A 19,051-nucleotide genomic window follows, 5' to 3' on the forward strand; every position below is an offset into this window, starting at 1 on the left:
GCGTACTTTTTCACACATTTCAGCCGGTACCTCATGAATTAATGTTTGTCTTCCAATGCGTTAATTGAAGCTGGCTTGTTTGTATAGACATGAGCTTTAACACAGTCCCAATAAAAATAGTCTAAAAGCTTTAAATGGCACGATGGTGGCGGCCAATTGACCGGTCCCGAACGTGAAATAACATGTTCAACGAACTCGCCTCTTAATAAGTCCATTGTTACACGTGCTGTGTGCATGTGACACTGTCTTGTTGAAACCACATGTCATGCAAGTAAAAATTGGATATCATCTCACGATGGCGCTTGCCATTCACAGTTACGTTACGATTCGCATTTGAAGAAATACGGTCCAATGATGCCACCAGCCCATAGACCGCACCAAACTGTTGCCTTTTTCTGGATGCATTGGTAGCTCTTGCAATGTTTCTGGCTGTTCTTCACTCCAAAATCGACAATTCTGCTTATTTACGTACCCACTGAAACAAAAATGAGCTTCGTCGCTGAACACAATTTTAGCACGATGAACTTTCTTACAGAGCACGAATTTTGATAATAAAATTCAATAATATGCAAGCGTCGTTCGTTTGTAGGACAATTTATGGTTAAATTATAGACCAAACTGATGATGTTTGATAGTGAAACAAAACTAATAGCTAAAAAATCACCCTTTATGTCGCTTGACTAAAAGTATAACAATATTAATGCCTTTATCTGAATCCCATATGATCTTTATTGGTCTATGAATTCGCTTGGAGGGTTTAGGGTTATTAACGTTATTCTTAAAAGTCTTTATTTCATCCTGATATTGTCATGATGTCCGATTTAAGGGTCTTTTCGGGGGTGAGGTGGTCCCCTAGACACTTAGCCCTGAAAAGCATCGTGCTCTTCTCTCAAGTACCTTTTATTTAAACCCCATATTGCCATTGGTTTAAGGGGAGTTTGTGGCATGAGACGTCCTCAACCACTTGACCCCGAAATTTGTACTCTTTGGGGCTGTTTTGGGAAAGGGGCGGTACCCCAAATACGTGATCCCACATTTGGATATCAAATTCGTATTCTATTCCCAAATAACTTTATTAGAACCCCATATTGCCGTTGGTTTAAGGAATGAGGCGACCTCAAACAGTTGGCCTCAAAATTCGTACTCTTTGGGGGGTGTTTGGGAAAGGGACGGTGCCTCAAATACATGGTCCCACATTTGGATATCAGATTTTTATTCTACTCTTAAATATCTTTATTTAAGCCCCATATTGTGATGGTTAGTAAATAATTGCTATTTGTGGGGTGTTTTGGGGAAGGGGTAGACCCGAAAGGGGTAGAAAATTGGTCCCAAAAGTGGGTATAACTTGCGTACTCTACTCCCCAATACCTTTCATTTGAACCCCACATTGACGTGGTCTGTAAATATGTCCGATTAAGTGGTATTCTGTCATGGTGAACAAACACGTCCTATTTGGGGGTTGTTATGGTGGTGGACCGTCCCCTAGACATTTGGTCCCGAATGTTGATATTATTGTAGATTCGTGGCCTACTCCGAAATATCTTTAATTTGAGCGCCATATTTCCATAGTCGTTATGGGGAGTGTTTTGGGGGATGGGGCGGCCACTCAATGACTTGTCCTTGAACATGTATATCAGATTCTTGTTCCATTCTAAAATATCTTTTATTTGAGCCCCATATTGCAATGGTCAGCATATACTTCCTATATGGGTGGTCTTATGGGGTGGGATGGCCCCATAGACACCTTTTGCCGAATATTGATATCAAATTCGTGCTTTACTCCCAAAAGCCTTTCATTTGAGCCCCATATTGCACTGGTCGTAAATTTGTCCTCTTTGGGGGAGGGGCGGCTCTCCAAACACTTGGTCCCACATTTGGGTATCAGATTCGTATTCTACACTCAAATACCTTTTATTTAAGCCCCATATAGCCATGGTCATTAAATAAGTCCTGTTTGGGGGATGTTTTGGGGAAAGGAGTTGATCCCCAGAAACCCAGTCTCACATTTGGATATCAGATTCGTATTCTACTCGCAAATACCTTTCATTTGAGTCCCATATTGACATGTCCGATTTAGGGGTTTTTTGGGGGTTGAAGTGGTCCCCCAAACACTTGGTCTGACAATTGGATATCAGATACGTTTTACAATCTTAAATACCTTTAATTTGAGTCCCATATTGTAGTGATTGGTCTTTATATATATTGGGTAAGTTTTGGGGGTGGGCGGCCCCCCAGGTACCCCATCCGAAATTTGCACACAGCACACCTACTTCCGAGATCTGGCGTTTCAAAAAATTAGGGTAGGGGGGAGGGTCCGCCCCTCTTCAGATATCAAAAAATGTAGTACCCTTTTTTCACCACGGCATCATTTTGCACCATCTGTGACAATTTCAAGAAAATCAGTTCAGCCGTTTTTGAGTCAATAAGGAACACCTAAACAAACCGACAAACAAACACAAATTGATTTTTATATATAAGAAGAAGAAGATTTTCAAAATTTTAAATAGAAAATAATCGAAACGCGTCCACCAGTGGTGAGATCCCTTTTTTCCCTCTTTTTCTTCAAAATTAATTTCAATATTCCCCCTTTGTGTGTAACATTCGATTGATTCATATGTGGCGGCTGTAAAAAGCCAAAACCAAAAAAACAAAAACAAGTTAAATTCGGACGGGCCGAATTTTATATACGCTCCACCATGGATCGCACGGTATCTTTTTATAGGCAAACAAATAATAGATAATAATTGCTATGCTATTAGAGCTGGTTATGGACCGATTCGTGGCATACTTACTTTGGATATTGGAGACCATAGTAGAAGTCATTGTGCAAAATTTCAGCCAAATCGGGTATGAATTGCGCCCTTTAGAGGCTCATGACATAAAATCGGGAGGTCGCTTTATATGAGAGTTGTATCAGGTTATGGAGCAATTCAGACCATCGGATCGGTTTATATGAGAGCTACATATAAAGGGTGATTTTTTATGAGCTATAGGAAAGTTTTTCCAAAAAAACATAAAATTCAGAAAAATTCTTCAAATCTTTATTTGAATCGATAGTACGGTTCATATAATTTTATGTTTGAATATTTTTCATGCAAATGCGACATTTTGTGATCTTAGTCTTAAGTCATTATTATAATATATTTTGTATATTAAAGATAAGGAGTAGTTCATTGTAATTTGTTTAAATTGGCCACTGTGTAGCTTCATGTTGCATTATCTGAATAAAATGAAAATGTTAACCGTGATTGCGTCTTAAATGGTCCATCCGCTTAGTCCAACATTTCGACCGGTATTTCAAAAATAAATGCTTCATTATTGTCTGTATAAAAAAATAGTTTAAAGGCGTTTAATCGTAAGATCTAGGATGCCGGATGCCAAATGACCGGTCCCGAAGTAAAATAAATTGTTCATCGAACTAGCCTTTCAATAAGTCCATTGTTACGCGTGCTGTGTGGTCCAATGATGCACCAGCTCATGAACCGCACCAAACTGTGGCTTTTTCTGGATGCATTGGTAGCTCTTGCAATGCTTCTGGCTGATCTTCACCCTAAAATCGACAATTCTTCTTATTTACGTACGTACCCATTGAACCAAAAATTTGCTTCGTCGCTGAACACAGTTTAAGCACGATGAACTTTCTTAACAGAGCACGCATTTTGATAATAAAATTCAAAAATATGTTAGCGTTGTTCGTTTGTAAGGCAATTCATGGTTACATTTAGGACCAAACTGAAGATGTTTGACAGTGACACAAAACACGAAACCTGTGTGAGCTGTTTAAACCAGTGTTACCAAAAAGATAATAGCTAAAAAATCACCCATAAGAAAATTTTTCAACATTTTGTAAAAAATCTTTCAAAATTTAATTTCTATAAATAATTTTTTTCTAATATTATTGCTATAGAAATTGTTTTGTTGTTTTTCCTGTAGTAGTTGTAGTATATTTAGATATGGAGGTAGCAATCCTTGTGAAGCATTGCATTGGATATTAAAAAGCGCCAATAAATTGCCTTGTCCTATTGACCATCATAGGTACTTAGTATTTAAGCAAGAGCCAGTCCCACCACGTCTGTTACTGAGACATTCCACTCGATACCGCTGATTAGCCATGACTGCAGTTGCAGCTACTCTTTATAAAGCATTCTACTATCCGCACCTTTGGACGCGCCGGGTAGTTTTCAGCTGAGTTTCTGATCATAACGATGAACACCACATAAATCGGAGCTCAAATATCCAGTTTGTGTAATGCTTAGATATCACGTGACGGGTCTATAACAATGTTTACTTTCTTATGAAAATTTTGGCCTGTCGTTTACTGTTGAATCCCAATAGATTACAATCATCGTACCCATGAAATCGTAGGAGGCCACCGTAGCGCGGAGGTTAGGCATGTCCGCATATGACGTCGAGTTCAAATCGCGGCGTTAACATCAGAAAAATTTTTAGCGGCGATTTTCCCCTTAGTACTTACATACTTTAATTGGCTATGACAGAATATTTGTTCTACTAGCCGAACGTAGAATAATGTTCCAAGCGCCTCGATCTTCTGCGCTCATTCTAAAATCTCTGACACCAAGTTTCGAGGTGTCTCCCATAACTTGATCTTTCCATCGGGCTTTTGGTCTTCCCGGTTTGCGTGTACCACCGTGTTTGCCTTCAAAAGACTTCTTTGCTGGAGCTTCTTCATCCATTCTGACAACATGAACTAGCCAATGCAGCGTAGTATAGTTTCCCCTTAGTAATGGTGCCAATTTTTGTGAGGTCAATCCCATGGCAGCCGGTTGTACGTACCGGATTGACCCGATGAAGTCCTTCATCGTCAAGGGCTGCTGCCTCAGTGTGCAACACACTGCTACAACTCCCACACACATTTGTGAGGTATCCTGCCATGTTGAAACTTCCCTACAAATTCATGTCGCTATGCGGCACGCCGTTCGGACTTAGCAATAAAAGGAGTCCCCTTATCATTGAGCTTAGACATTAATCGAACTGCACTCATTGATATGAGAGAAGTATGCCCTGTTCCTTAATGGAATGTTCATGGGAAATTTGCAACCTAAGAAATCGTTCTTTTTGTTTTACAATAATACCTCTTTATTATTCTAGCGTTCGTATGTTATCACTAGACCCTTCCATAATATTTCTGCGATTCAGAGCTAGTATGTTATTAGCAATAGTAGTATAGGCAAATTCCTTAGTTTTATTATATGACAATTTGAAAAAGAAAAACCCCACATCATAAGCTAAAATATCATTATCAAGCTGGTAGATTAAAGCAAAAGTGCACATGACCTCAGATATGATGTCTATTGCCAACCAAAATACCTCTTAATTATAGCTAAGTGCTAATGAAAATAAGAAATAAATCTAAATCTTAATAGAAGCCACCGTAAATTTCTTCAATTTCACTTCCCTCAACACTGAAATGATGACAAAAACACCTTGCTTATAGTTAAGCTTCTCGTATTCCTAATCGTAGTGTTGTGCGGGCGTTTGAAGTGGTTTTGTTTTCCAAATATATACACGAATATGGTGTCTATAAATTAATGAGTCATATTTAAACAAGAAATTTAAACTAATTTGATAATAAGTAGAACATTGCTCATACAGACATGTCAACCGAAAATTTCTTATCGCCATTGAATCGCACCGAATAGGTATGCCCCCTGCAATGATCATATAAGTGAATTAATTCATGATTGCTGATGTGTTGATTTATAGTTCACTTGGTCCGATAGTAAGCAAACCAGACTGAGTCCACATAAAATGCCGGCAATAAGTTTATTAACCCAGTTATTGTGACACATGCTACAAAAACTAGACAGCAATGCTAGCAAGGCAAACCAAAACCGGTTGGAATACAACCATCTACGTCACCGCATCAAATCGAATGACTGACTATACTACTCTAGAAAATATTCACTCACTCTCTTACTTTCGGTAGTCGTCAGTCAGTCAATCATCATACGTTCCATTTTGCTCTATTAATAATGGCCTTTTTCACGTTTTTTTGACGGCTCAACGCCACCGTTATGACGCTGAAGTGTAAACAAAAAAACTACAGTTTATCTTATTAGCCTAAGCTAAAAACTGCTGCTCTTCCTAGTACCAAAGATATTCATGTTGGAGAAATTGTTTTTGCTTCGAAACAATGAACCCATTAAGTATTTAGCAGATAAGCTTTTGCAATTGCACATGATATGTTTATAGCTAGCTGCATGGATTCATGCCTTTATACAACCTTCTTATCAACACTCTTAAAATGTGGAAGATACAAGGCCATAATTAACAGCCTTTGCTGATTTTATGTGGTTTTTCAGTTTCATTACTAGCCATGAGATAAGAGGCACTTATAAACAGAGGGTGGATAATGGTTATGCTATTGATTTGATACGTTTTTTTAGGCATTTAAGATCCTCAAGTATAATTACAGTCTTGGGAAACTTATATAAGCCCAGTTAAAAAAAATGTCCCTTGAGTTTATTTTGTTTAAACTCAAAAATAGATAAGACTATCTTCAAGATCAGATAGTATATTTTCATGATTCATAGTCAAAGGCCTAGCTGACATGTGCCGTAAAAAAAGATAAATGAGATTAGACCAGGGGCAGAAGGTGAAGCGACATGACTTCTTGACCAATGACACAGACTTTAATTCATTTTATTCCCACAACCATAGAATAGGCGCCATATTAATTTTGTCATTCCGTTTGCAACACATCGAAATATCCATCCTACAAAGTATATATGTTGCGGATCGTCGTAAAATTCTAAGGCGATTTAACGATGTCCGTGTGTATGTTGTTGTCTCTCTACAGCCTTCAAAAATTGAGATATTTAACCGAAATTTGGCACAGATAAGTCTTTTTTTCTGCTACGCAGGTTAAGTTCTTGCACGGGACAAATCGGACCATATTTGGATATAGCTGCTATATAGACCGATCTGCCGATAAAGGGTCTGAAGCCCATAAAAGCTTTATTTATTATCCGATTTCGCTGAAATTTGAAGCAGTAAGTTGTTTTGAGGGTCATATCGGACCATATTTGGATATAGCTGCTGTATAGACCGATCTGCCGACAAAAGGTTTATTATCCGTTTTCGAAATTTGAAGTAGTGTGTTGTTTTAAGCCTCCCACAATCTGACCTAAAAATGGTTCAGATTGGACTATAATTAGATATAGCTGCCGGTTAAGGGTCTGAAGCCCATAAAAGCTGTTATCATCCGATTTAGCTGAAATTTGAAACAGTGATTTGTTTTGGGCCTTCCAATATCCGACTCAAATATGGTGCAGATTGGATTATATTTAGATATAGCTGCCAAATAGACCGATCTACCATAAAAGCTTTATTTATTACCCGATTTCGCTAAAACAGCGAGTTGTTTCAAGCCTCCTGACATCCGATCCAAATATTTTTCATATTGAGCTATATTTAGATATAGCTGCCATATAGACCGATCTGCCGACTAAAGGTCTTTACCAAATAACAACTGCATTTATTACCCGATTTTCCGAATTTGACACAGTGACTTGTTTTAAGCCTCCCGTCATCCGACCAGCATATGGTCCAGATCAGACTATATTTAGATATAACTGCCGTATAGACCGCTCTTCCAATTTAGGGTTTTTAATCCCATAAAAAGCGGATTTTTTGCCCGATTTTGCTGAAAATGTGACTTGTATAAGATTTCTCGGGACCTAAATAATATATGATCCAGACCAGTCCCCATTTGCATATTACTTTGGATATGGAAGTGCAGTTGTTATAAAAGAGGATGGTTAATTTACCCATGGTGGTGGGTCTCCAAAGTTCGGCATGGCCAATCTTAACACGTTTTTACCTGTTTTTTACTCATTCTTAAGTCTATAGATTATATAATCCTTACGGACTAAATTATATACTTAATATACATATTCACATTAGATTCAATGAAAAAATTAGGTATTTAAGCGTAGTATTCAGAGAGATCATTGCTTGCAACGTAACGTAATATTCTAAATTCACCACTTGTATTAAGTAGATGTATTTATCCTGCATATCTATTACTTTCGTTTAAGTCTTTAAAGTCTCCCCTTCTGTTGTAAATCTTGCAAATTTCCAAATTTGACCATGAACATTCCATTAAGGAACCTGGGAAAACTTCTCACATATCAGTGAGTGCTGTCCGATTAAAGTTTATCCTCAATGATAAGGGGCCTCCTTTTTATAGCCGAGTCTGAACGGCGTGCCGCAGTGCGACACCTCTTTTGGGAGAAGTTTTTACATGGAATGTCGGCAGAATTAAGAGAGGATAACCACCACTAAAAAATTTTTTTTCTGATGTTCTCGCCAGGATTCAAACTCAGGCGTTCAGCGTCATAGGTGGATATGCTAACCTATGCGGTATGGTGGCATCCAGGTTACGATTAGACTTACAAAAATGTTGCCCCGGAAGGTCCTTTAAAGCCTTGAAAATGTTTGATATAAATTTTTAGATACGGTACCTAGTTGTCCAGCCAGTAACAACTTGTCACCATCATCTAGCTTAGTAGCTAACTTTTAAAGCCAATTCTTTCCCTGCAGTTCCATTCTACGCAGTTATTTGGCTCTCAAATACTATTTACCGAACTATTAACAGGTACTGCTGTAGGGGTCGGTTTAAAAAAACGATTGTGCTTCTTGCGTGCAAGAAAGAATTTGCACCACCAAAAATTTACAGGTTCGAGTCCCCCGGCCGGCAATTTTTTTGTTATATTTTCTTTTAACTAATTTTAGAAAATTCGTCATAATTTCTCATTGAGCATTTTTCCAAAAGTGATTTCTAATTTTTTTAAACCCTCCACCATAGAATGGGGTATACTAATTTCGTCATTCTGTTTGTAACTCTTTGAAATATTCGTCTAAGACCCCATTAAGTACATATATTCTTGATCGTCATGACATTTTATGTCGATCTAACCATGTCCGTCTGTCTGTCTGTTTCTCGAAAGCACGCTAACTTTCAAAGGAGTAAAGCTAGCCGCTTGAAATTTTGCACAAATACTTCTTATTAGTGTAGGTCGGTTGGGATTGTAAATGGGTAATATCGGTTCATCTTTTGATTTAGCTGTCATATAAACCGATCTGGGGTCTTGGTTTCTGGAGCCTCTAGAGGGCACAATTCTCATCCGATTTGGCTGAAATTTTGCATGACGTGTTTTGTTACGACTTCCAACAACTGTGCTGAGTACGGTTGAAATCGGTCCATAACCTGATAGAGCTTCCCTATAAACTGATCTGGGGTCTTGACTTCTTGAGCCAGTAGAGGGCGCAATTCGTATCCGATTTGGCTGAAATTTTTCATGACGTGTTTTGTTACGACTTCCACCAACTTTGCTAAGTATGGTTGAAATCGGTCCATAACCTGATAGAGCTGCCTAGAGGGCGCAATTCGTATCCGATTTGGCTGAAATTTTGCGTGTTTTGTTACGACTTCCACCAACTTTGCTAAGTATGATTGATTAAACTGATAGAGCGCGCATTTCGTATCCGATTTGGCTGAAATTTTGCATGACGTGTATCGCTATGACTTCCAACAACATTGGCAAATATGGTTCAAATCGGTTCATAACCTGATATAGCTGCCATGTAAACCGACCTGGGATTTTGACTCCTTTAGCCTTTAGAGGGCCCAATTATTTTCCTATATGACTGAAATTTTGTACAACGGCTTCTCCCATGATCTTCAACATACGTGTCAAATATGGTCTGAATTGGTTACAGCCTGATAAACCTGCCCAATAAACTAATCTCCCTCATTTACTTCTTGACCCCCTATTCGATTCCTATTCAATTTGGCTGAAATTTTACTCAATGACTTGCCTAAAAAGAGTTACCGGGAACTCGACAAATGCGATCCATGTCGAAGGGGATATAAGATTCGGCCCCGCCGAACTTAGCACGCTTTTATTTGTTTTAAATTAATTTAATTGAGAAACTTATTGTTGCGCAGTAATGCTTATTGCGTTATTCCATCATTAACAAAGTGATGTCGGTAGGCTAGAGGATGTGTGGAAGATTACCAAACATAAGATGATGAGTTCTAATTTTATCGTCGACCACTGACAAAAACCGAGAGCAAGCAGAAAAATAAAAAATATTTTTTCAAACATTTTGAATGGCTTTATAGAACGACAACAATGGGTCTACCGAAAGAAGCCACACGATGTTGCTTAAGCAACGTTCAGATTAGTCAAATATTTGAGCCAACTTGTTTTATCATCATTTGCCCAAAAGGAGGAGGCCACCGTAGCGCAGAGGTTAGCATGTCCGCCTGGGTTCGAATCCTGGCGAGATCATCAGAAAATATATGTCAAATTCGTACATTCTTGATGCACATTTTGTTTGTCCAAAAACAAATCAAACAGCGTTAACCATTAGATCAAAAAAAGTCTTTTCATTTGTCCTGCATTTGATTACATATAAAATTTGTGTTCCCTTGTTTGATGTCAAAAAAAAAAATTGTTAGATAAAACAAGGAATCTTTGAATCTACAGATAAAATTTTTGTTTTGCGAAAAAACAAAGCTGTTCGGGCTGGGCTTTGCAAATATATATAAAAATAGGAACGATAAACTTGTTGGAGGCCACCGTTGCGCAGAGGTTAGCATTTCCGCTATGACGCTGAACGCCTGGGTTCGAATCACGGCGAGACCATCAGAAAAAATTTTCAGCGGTGGTTTTCCCCTCCTAATGCTGGCAACATTTGTGAGGTACTATGCCATGTAAAACTTCTCTCCAAAGAGGTGTCGCACTGTGGCACGCCGTTCGGACTCGGCTATAAAAAGGAGACCCCTAATCGTTGAGCTTAAACTTGAATCGGACTGCACTCATTGATATGTGAGAAGTTTGCCCCTGTTCCTTAGTGGAATGTTCATTGGCAAAATTTGCATTTGCAAATTTGTTCTGATTTATTTACCAGATTCTCAGCGAATAATCCAACCAACACCAACGCCAAATGAGGAGTTGCCATTTTTATTAAAAACAATATTCCCCATAGGCGAATTCCCAATACTTCTAGTCTCTTAAATGTTGTGATTGAAATTACATTAAACATAAAAATCACCATTGTTTCAGTTTACAAACACCCAAATGATTGTTTCGATGTCAACGATATATGAAAACTCTTTGAAAACGTAATAACATCTGTGATACTAGTTCGGGATGTCAATAGTTGGAATATCCTCTTGGGCTCCACCAAAAACAACACCCGAGGAGTTATATTAGAGAACGCGCTAAACTTAAAAAATCTTTGCGTTCTTAATGTTTTCAATCCAACAGATCTTTCGAATTTTAATATACAAATATAGATATCACTTGCCTGCCCGATGCTTCCAGTCAGACGGATCTTAGAGGGCCTTTATAGCAGCGATCATTACCCAATTATCACTTACATAGACACTAATCCTTAAACCTATAGACACTAATCCAGTACTACTCATTAAACCCATTCATAAATATAATTATTGCAAAGCAAATTGGAACTTATTCCAAAAAAGAAACGTGGACTCTAACCTACGGTATAAATGTAGATGCAATTCTAACTAAAGCTATCAGATCAACTGCAAATAATAATACTCCGGCTAAACAGGCCAGAAGCAGGCGTCCCGTTCCTTGGCGCAACAAAGACTTATACCTTTTCAGAGGAAAAAAACAAAAGTCTATCGAATTTTCAGAGAAGGCCATTTTTACCTCCCATTAAACAAAAAAGAAAATGCCAAATTCAGATTCGAATGTAAAAAGACCAAAGTGACTTGCTTTATTTACTTCACGAAAACGGTAAGCAGAGACTCACCCTTATCGCGTTACGTATCCAATGATTAAGAATTTATCTAACACGTTCTGAACACAGGTTTCATTCCGCACTCATGGAAAACCGCCATTATTGTTCCTTTGCCTAAACCAAATAAAAGCAAGACCAATTTTTCCGGACATAGACCCAACTCGCTCCTGCCGTGCCTCTGGAAATTATTGAAACGCATAATTTCTAATAGACATACGTGGTTTCTAAATACTCGTAAACTCATAGCTTCAACCCAAGTGGCCTTTAAAGCAAATAAAGGTTTCTTTGATACATATCGACTACTTTCTTCACCAAAACTATTGGGTTGCCCAAAAAGTAATTGCGGATTTTTTAAAATAAAGTAAATGCATTTTAAATAAAACTTAGAATGAACTTTAATCAAATATACTTTTTTTAAACTTTTTTTCTAAAGCAAGCTTAAAGTAACAGCTGATAACTGACAGAAGAAAGAATGCAATTACAGAGTCATAAGCTGTGAAAAAATTTGTCAACGCCGACTATATGAAAAATCCGCAATTACTTTTTGGGCAACCCAATGTATCCGGAAGAAATCATGCTTCTATTTTGTCAATAGATGCATATAGTTTTGGATTTACTTCAATCCTGGGGGGATGTGTTAAAAAATATTCAAATATAAATAATCCTTTCTGACTGGTCGGTCCTTGAAAGTCAGAATTAACAACTATTATTCCAAAAACTACACCTTGTAGCATGTCATCCCACAAGGATCACCTCCATCAGTCATACTTTTTCAAATAGCGTTCAACCAAATCTCCTCCATCATAAACAAACACAATCGAATCTATCACTGCCTCTATGCGGATGATCTCCATATCATTAGCATGCACAAAGACAACATCAACGAAAAGCTCTGGAATATCACAACAGAGATCACAAAGTGGACTTAATCATCTGGTGCCAAAATATCTCCAACAAAGTCTGCATTGCTTCATGTGTGTAGAAAGCAAGAATTCACACCGACACTACTCGTTGTGATACACATTTCCCGGGAAAATTCCAATGGACAACGTGCCGCCAGAAGAGGTTGTCACTGGTATGCATTCGTCGGAGCTTATTAGGAAATTGTTTCTGAGCCGAAAATCCTTTGGGCGATAAGAAGTTTCGACTCCGTCGTCAGGCCCTCATGATGTATCACCGGTAGAATTACAAGCTGTGTCTGATAGACTGGATCTCCGGCTTAGGGAGATATACTCTGCTTGTACCTATGGGATGGAGGGACGCGAAGGTCATTTTCATTCCGAAAGCAGGAAAACCCTACCACACGAAGGCGAAAGATTTTCGTCCTATTAGTCTGTCATCCTTTATGCTGACGACTATTGAGAGGTTGATGGAAACATATCTTAGGGCAATGATCCCTGGAGATCGCCGGCAGCAGCATGCATACGATAAAGGCAAGTCCATTGAAACAACCGTTCACGACCTAGTCGGCTACTTAGAAGGTTCTCTCGCTGTCAAGGCATATACAATGGTAGCATTTCTTGATATTGAAGGTGCTTTCAGTAATGTAAAATCGACGTCAATCATGAAGGAGTTAGAGTTTCTAGGCATCAACTCTACCGTAAGAAAGTTTATTAATAACTTACTTACTAAGAGATGCATTACGACAGGCTTGGGATCTGAGGATATGAAAAGATGGGTCAGCAGAGGAACACCTCAAGGAGATGTGCTGTCTCCTCTACTTTAGAATATAGCCATTAAAAATATATTATTGTCCCTGGAAGAAAAAGGCGTAAAAATAGTCGCGTATGCTGATGCTATCCGTGGCAATTGCGGATAGGGGAGAGTTTCCCAGCACTCTAAGGGATATACTTCAGGAAGCACTACGTGCAACAGCGAAGTGGGCTACCGAAAGTGGTCTAGGTATAAATCAGTGAAAGACAGAAGTAGTTCCTTTCATCAGGAGATAGAAGTTGCCTACAGTGGAACCTGTCTCCTTGGGTGGAGAGAATGTTCCATTTACAGAAAACGCAAAATAACTGGGGGTTTTGCTGGATAGGAAATTTAACTTTAAATCCAACATTTTGGTAAGGGCAAGAAAGTTGGCAAGAGTTGGAGGTTTAGACTGCGTGTCATGCATTGGGTATATACTGCAGTTGTCAGACTTATAATGCTATATGGTCTTGTAGTCTGCTGGACGGCGCTGCAAAAGCCCACCTACTGCTCAATACTTAACCGGATCCAAAGAATGACTTGTTTGTGCAGCACCGAGGATGACATCATCTGATGCACTGAGTTTAATGCTACATCTTATGCCTCTGGACATTGTGGCTAGTCAAATTACAGCGACCACTGCCGTAAGGTTAAGGGAGCTTTTTCATTGGTCATGTAGCGGCTACGGACCTTGTGTTATCCTTGATACAATATCCCATGTTCAGTGTGTGACAGTGTGGATTACACCCTACCTGAGCCGCTTTTTGATAAAAAGTACTGTACCACAATTCCTGATATAACCGATTAGAACTACGTTATTCCTGGTAACAGAAGTTACATAGACTTCTATACGGATGGTTCCAAACTAAATGACCAGGTGGGCTTTGGGGAGTACTTTAAAGATCTAGAACTGGTCATATCGAAAAGGTTACCCGACCACTGCAGTGTGTATCAAGCGGAGATCCTTGCAATTAAGGAGGTGATGGAATGGTTAAGATATAATGTAATTACGACGATTGGCATAAATAACTTCTTAGACAGCCATTAAATCCCTGGAGAACGTATTTCTGAACACAAAAACCGCCCTCGACTGTCACAGATCTTTCCACGAGATGGCTGAATAGTTCAAAATTCACCTGTTCCGGGTGCCGGGCCACAGAGATATCCCAGGGAATGGGAAAGCGGACGAGGGATACTGGAATCGGTGGGTATGCCTCTAGCGACATGTAAGCTAAGTTTTCAGGACCAGGCCCGAAGGACAACGAATGATAAATTGTCACAAAGAGGTGGCTGTGAGCATTCTAAAACTATGTGACCTAATCTAGACTTGAAGAGTTTTACCGCTTTGCTGTCATTGGCTAGAGCAGACGTCTCAGTCATTGTGTCCGTCATGACAGGTCACTGCCTAACATGCTGACAGACTTAAAAGTTGCCAGCAACGACTTTTGCAGAAACTGTGAGGACATCGACGAAGAAGAGACCATAGAACACCTGTGTGTGTGTCCCGCACTAGCAGCAGTCAGAAGAACTGATTTAGCGGATGTGAACATTCGCAAGTTATTGAACTTTTTAGAGCGATCTGGATGGTTCAACGGTAGGGACTAGAAGGCATATTCCTTCTTCTGTTCTTATGGTATCACAATGGACGAAAACGTCTAAGTGATCCTGATAGCAGACTGCTTCTTAAAACTAAACTAAACTAACCCAAGTGCTGTCGGCAACTGACTTGAGGACATTGCTGTGGGATATGGGGAGAATGTGGAAGAGCTGTCAAATGTGACCCCAAGTATTTTGGGACACTTGATGGTCGGAATCATTTCTCCATCGTCAAATCGGGAGATCGGTTTAAATGGGAGCTACATCAGTTTACGTACCGATTTAAACCGTACTTGGAACAGTTGTTGGAAGTCATAACAGAACACTATGTGCACAATTTCAGTCAAATCGGATGAAAACTGAGGCTTTCAAGGGCGCAAGAAGTCAAATCGGGAGATTGGTTTATATGGGAGCTATATCAGGTTCTTGACTGATTTGAACCGTACTTAACACAGTTGTTGGAAGTCATAATAGAACAGCTAAATCGGATGGAAATTGAGGCTTCTAGGGGCTCAAGAAGTAAAATCGGGAGATCGATTTATATGGGAGCTTTATCAGGTTCTTGACCGATTTGGACCGTATTTGGCACAGTTGTTCGGCTTGTAAGGGTTCAAGAAATGGGAGATCGGTTTATATGGCAGCTATATCCAAATCTGAACCGATATGGCCCATTTGCTATCCCCCACGACCTACATCAATATTAAATATGTGTGCAAAATTTCAACGACTAGCTTTACGCGTTCGACCGCTATCGTGTTTTTGACAGACGGACTCGGCATTCCCTTCACGCGTATTTGTAGTGAACAATGTGGCTGAAGATTTGGTGGCAGATATCTTCAGGTTTCTTGCAGCGAAATATGAGGCAAGTTTGTTGAGGTAGACGTTCAATCTATCGCAGATGTCAACAATGGGTCGGGGGCCTGATGCCATGATCGTACAATCGTCGGCATAATACGATCTCTATGCCATCTGGAGGGGGTGGAATGAAGGATAGGTAGAGGTTAAACAGTGCCGGAGATATCACCCCGCCTTGGGGAACTTCTTGTTTCACTATACGGTGCTTCGACTTCTAATCCCTATTCCACAAATGACTGGCGACCACTCAGATAATTCGGGACGTGGACGAGGGACGTGTTGGCGATGTCTTCAAATAGTTTGGCATGGCTGACTGTGTCAAACGCCTTCGATAGGTCCAATGCCACGAGGTCCGTTGTATCACATGGCTTGGGCTGATTGAATCCACTGAAAATGTGTGTGATGACATGCAAAGCAGTTGTTGTGCAATGCAGTCTTCAAATTCAATGTCAATGCTCGGGGAATGGAAATTCTCCTACGAGGCTCGGGAAGAGTAGTCCCTCAAGCGTCTTGGCTACTGGTGAGAGAAGGGAGATCGGTCTGTACGACTCTCTCGTAACTTCGTCCAAGGTAAATTGTGATGGCTGTTCTTCGGCTCGGAGACCACGGATACGACAAATGTCTCTCCTCCTAGCTCTGTCACTCTCGGGATGCACAATAAATTAACGGTTGAACAACCTGGCGCATCTCTTCGGATTAGTCACGGTTACGTCGCCAAAAGTGACTGAGGTCCTGTCGTCCCGTCTACCAAGGTTCGATAGTGACTTAACAGTAGACCACAATTTGCCTAAACCGGTACCTTAGTTACATTGCCCCAAGTGTTCCAGTCGACACGAATCAATCGGCCTTCTTTTGATTGATAAACGTTCGGCGCTCAGAGGTTATGGGGTCGGGTGGTCGGTCGAGAATTGTAGGGAGGTGGTCTGATCCCAAAGAGATGACGGCTTGCCAGGTTACGTCACTCAGGAGATCAGGGGTTACAATGGAAATGTCTGGCGCTCTGCTACACCTCCTCGTAATCCTAGTAGGACATCCTCATTCACCGTGCAAAACGCGTAGCCTTCAATCTGCTCTGCCAAAGCTATGCCCCGCTGGCCGTTACCTAGGGGAGAATGCCATGAAACGTGGTGCGCATTAAAGACTCCTTGGTACCAGACGATCATGGCCAGACAGGCCCACTTATGTCGGGCTTGTAAGCTTGGCCATTAACTTGGTCACAACTACCTAACGGCGGTCCGGGAACACGTACGAAAAAGGACGAGCATGTACATTGAGGCGACAGCCCTTGCCGATGAACGATTCCATCGGGTCAATCAGTTGCGTACAACCGTCTGCCTAGGATTTTAAAAGTCTTAATTGACAACGCCTTTTTTTGAAAAAACTTATTAATCTTGTATATGCCAAAAGATTCATTTTAGATAAATAAATAATCTTGTTCTGCCTAAACTTGCCTTAAAGAATATAAGAGAGTTTCCCCTTTTTATGTTTTTGTTTTATATGTATATTCAGCTTTATATTATTAAGCTTTTTTCCTTTTTGCATTTTTTTTATTTTTCTTTTCTCGTTACAGTTTGCATATTATTCGGTCTCTTCAATGCTCTAAGCTTACTATTATTAAATGTTTCGTGCCTGATTGGTGGTATTATAGAAATTCTGTTAGGCTTTCTGGTGATGGGCCTGGAGGCACCATGTTGTTTCTTCTGCATAGATTATGTAGGGCAAATGGCCGATATGGTAGATGCAAGGCCCATGTGGAATCGTGCTGCCCTCTATTGTGTGTAAGTAGAAGAAAACCAAAGTCCATGAACTATTAAAATGTTTAATATTTTAATTTTTTTTTGTTATTTTCAGAGCCTCATTATTCCCTGTGATTATCTGTTTCTCATTGGGTAGCATATTCCCCTGCGCTTTAGTATTTGCCACAGGTGTTATATATGGCATGATGTCCTTGGGCAAGAAGTGAGTATTAAGGTTTAAGTTTTTTTTAGGATTTTAGAGAAAAATTTTAGGAAAAGCTTCAAAGAAATGACTTATATAAATTCCCAGAAAGCTTTTAATGAAATTAATTGACAATTTCTTTGTTATTGTTCTTTCTACTCCCTGTTTTGTTTTTTTTAACTCTAAAACAAAAATAATAATAATAAAACATGCTTACCTTATACACTTCCAAAAACCTATTACACTCTCTTCCAACCACTCGCTCTTTGTATGTGTTAAAATCCTTTTAATACGGCTTGTGTTTGTTTTAAACAATCCAATGTTGCTAATATATCGTCTAAAATGTGTGTCTGCTGCTGCATAAAGAGCCTCACGCGAAGATATGGCAGCTGCTGCCTCATCGCCCACTCAAATGCAAGCTGATGGCAGTGTTGGTCAAATGCAAGTGAGCACTGACCAGCATATTACATTAATGGAAGATCCTGATGTATGGCGTCCAACATAAATAAATTGAAATCAACAAAACCAATAAAAAACCTGAAAAACAAACACACAAAAAGCAAATAAATCCACAATATCAGTGAGAGAGATGAAAATAATCGAAATAAAAACGTTACTAATTTAACCGAATAACAATAATAATCATAACCAAAACCCAAATTAAAAAAATTGTGTTAAAATATGTTTTAACTCCATAAAGGAAACGAAAAAATCCAAAAACGAAAACAAACATTTATAGCCATTTTAAACTTTTGTTGAACATACAAATGAAACAACTATTCAAAAAGCCGTTACAAGATGCCCCACCAAGAGTATTACAAAACAATAACTAAACAAAACAATGCTTAAAATTTATAAAATCTCGAAAAAAAATCTCATAAATTGATCTCAAAAAGAAATAATAAATAGCAAGCAAAGCAGGCAAGCCATTTTAAAAACTAAAAACCATATATTTTTGGAATCCAATTATGAACAACAGTAAAAAAATCACACAAATTGAATCGATGCATCATGCCACACAACACACAGATAGCAATTAAAAACATAGATTGAAAATATTTTGCTTCCATACTTAACAAAAATAACAAATAAAACTAAAACAACTAACCATATTTTAACCGCGCAACTAATCTTAAACAGACAACAACAATAGAGGTACCTTTAACAA

At 39.2% G+C, this 19,051-nt stretch overlaps 1 protein-coding gene across 2 annotated transcripts in view; it reads left to right on the forward strand.

The window, feature by feature from the left end:
• Positions 1–19,051, forward strand: part of LOC106085508 (calcium channel flower) — a 42,130-nt gene that overhangs the window by 6,010 nt on the left and 17,069 nt on the right. Inside the window, exons 3-5 of one of the 2 annotated variants that reach the window (XM_013249786.2) lie at positions 17,516–17,723; positions 17,797–17,904; positions 18,250–18,804. In XM_013249786.2, coding sequence (XP_013105240.1) covers positions 17,516–17,723; positions 17,797–17,904; positions 18,250–18,388 — 455 coding nt within the window. In that variant the 3' untranslated portion in view covers positions 18,389–18,804. Of the gene's footprint in view, positions 1–17,515; positions 17,724–17,796; positions 17,905–18,249; positions 18,805–19,051 lie in introns of those variants that run through there. The other variant, XM_013249785.2, reaches the window with a different exon arrangement.

This window comes from Stomoxys calcitrans, chromosome 1 (genome assembly GCF_963082655.1).
Source record: "Stomoxys calcitrans chromosome 1, idStoCalc2.1, whole genome shotgun sequence".
NCBI classification, from domain to species: Eukaryota; Metazoa; Arthropoda; class Insecta; order Diptera; family Muscidae; genus Stomoxys; species Stomoxys calcitrans.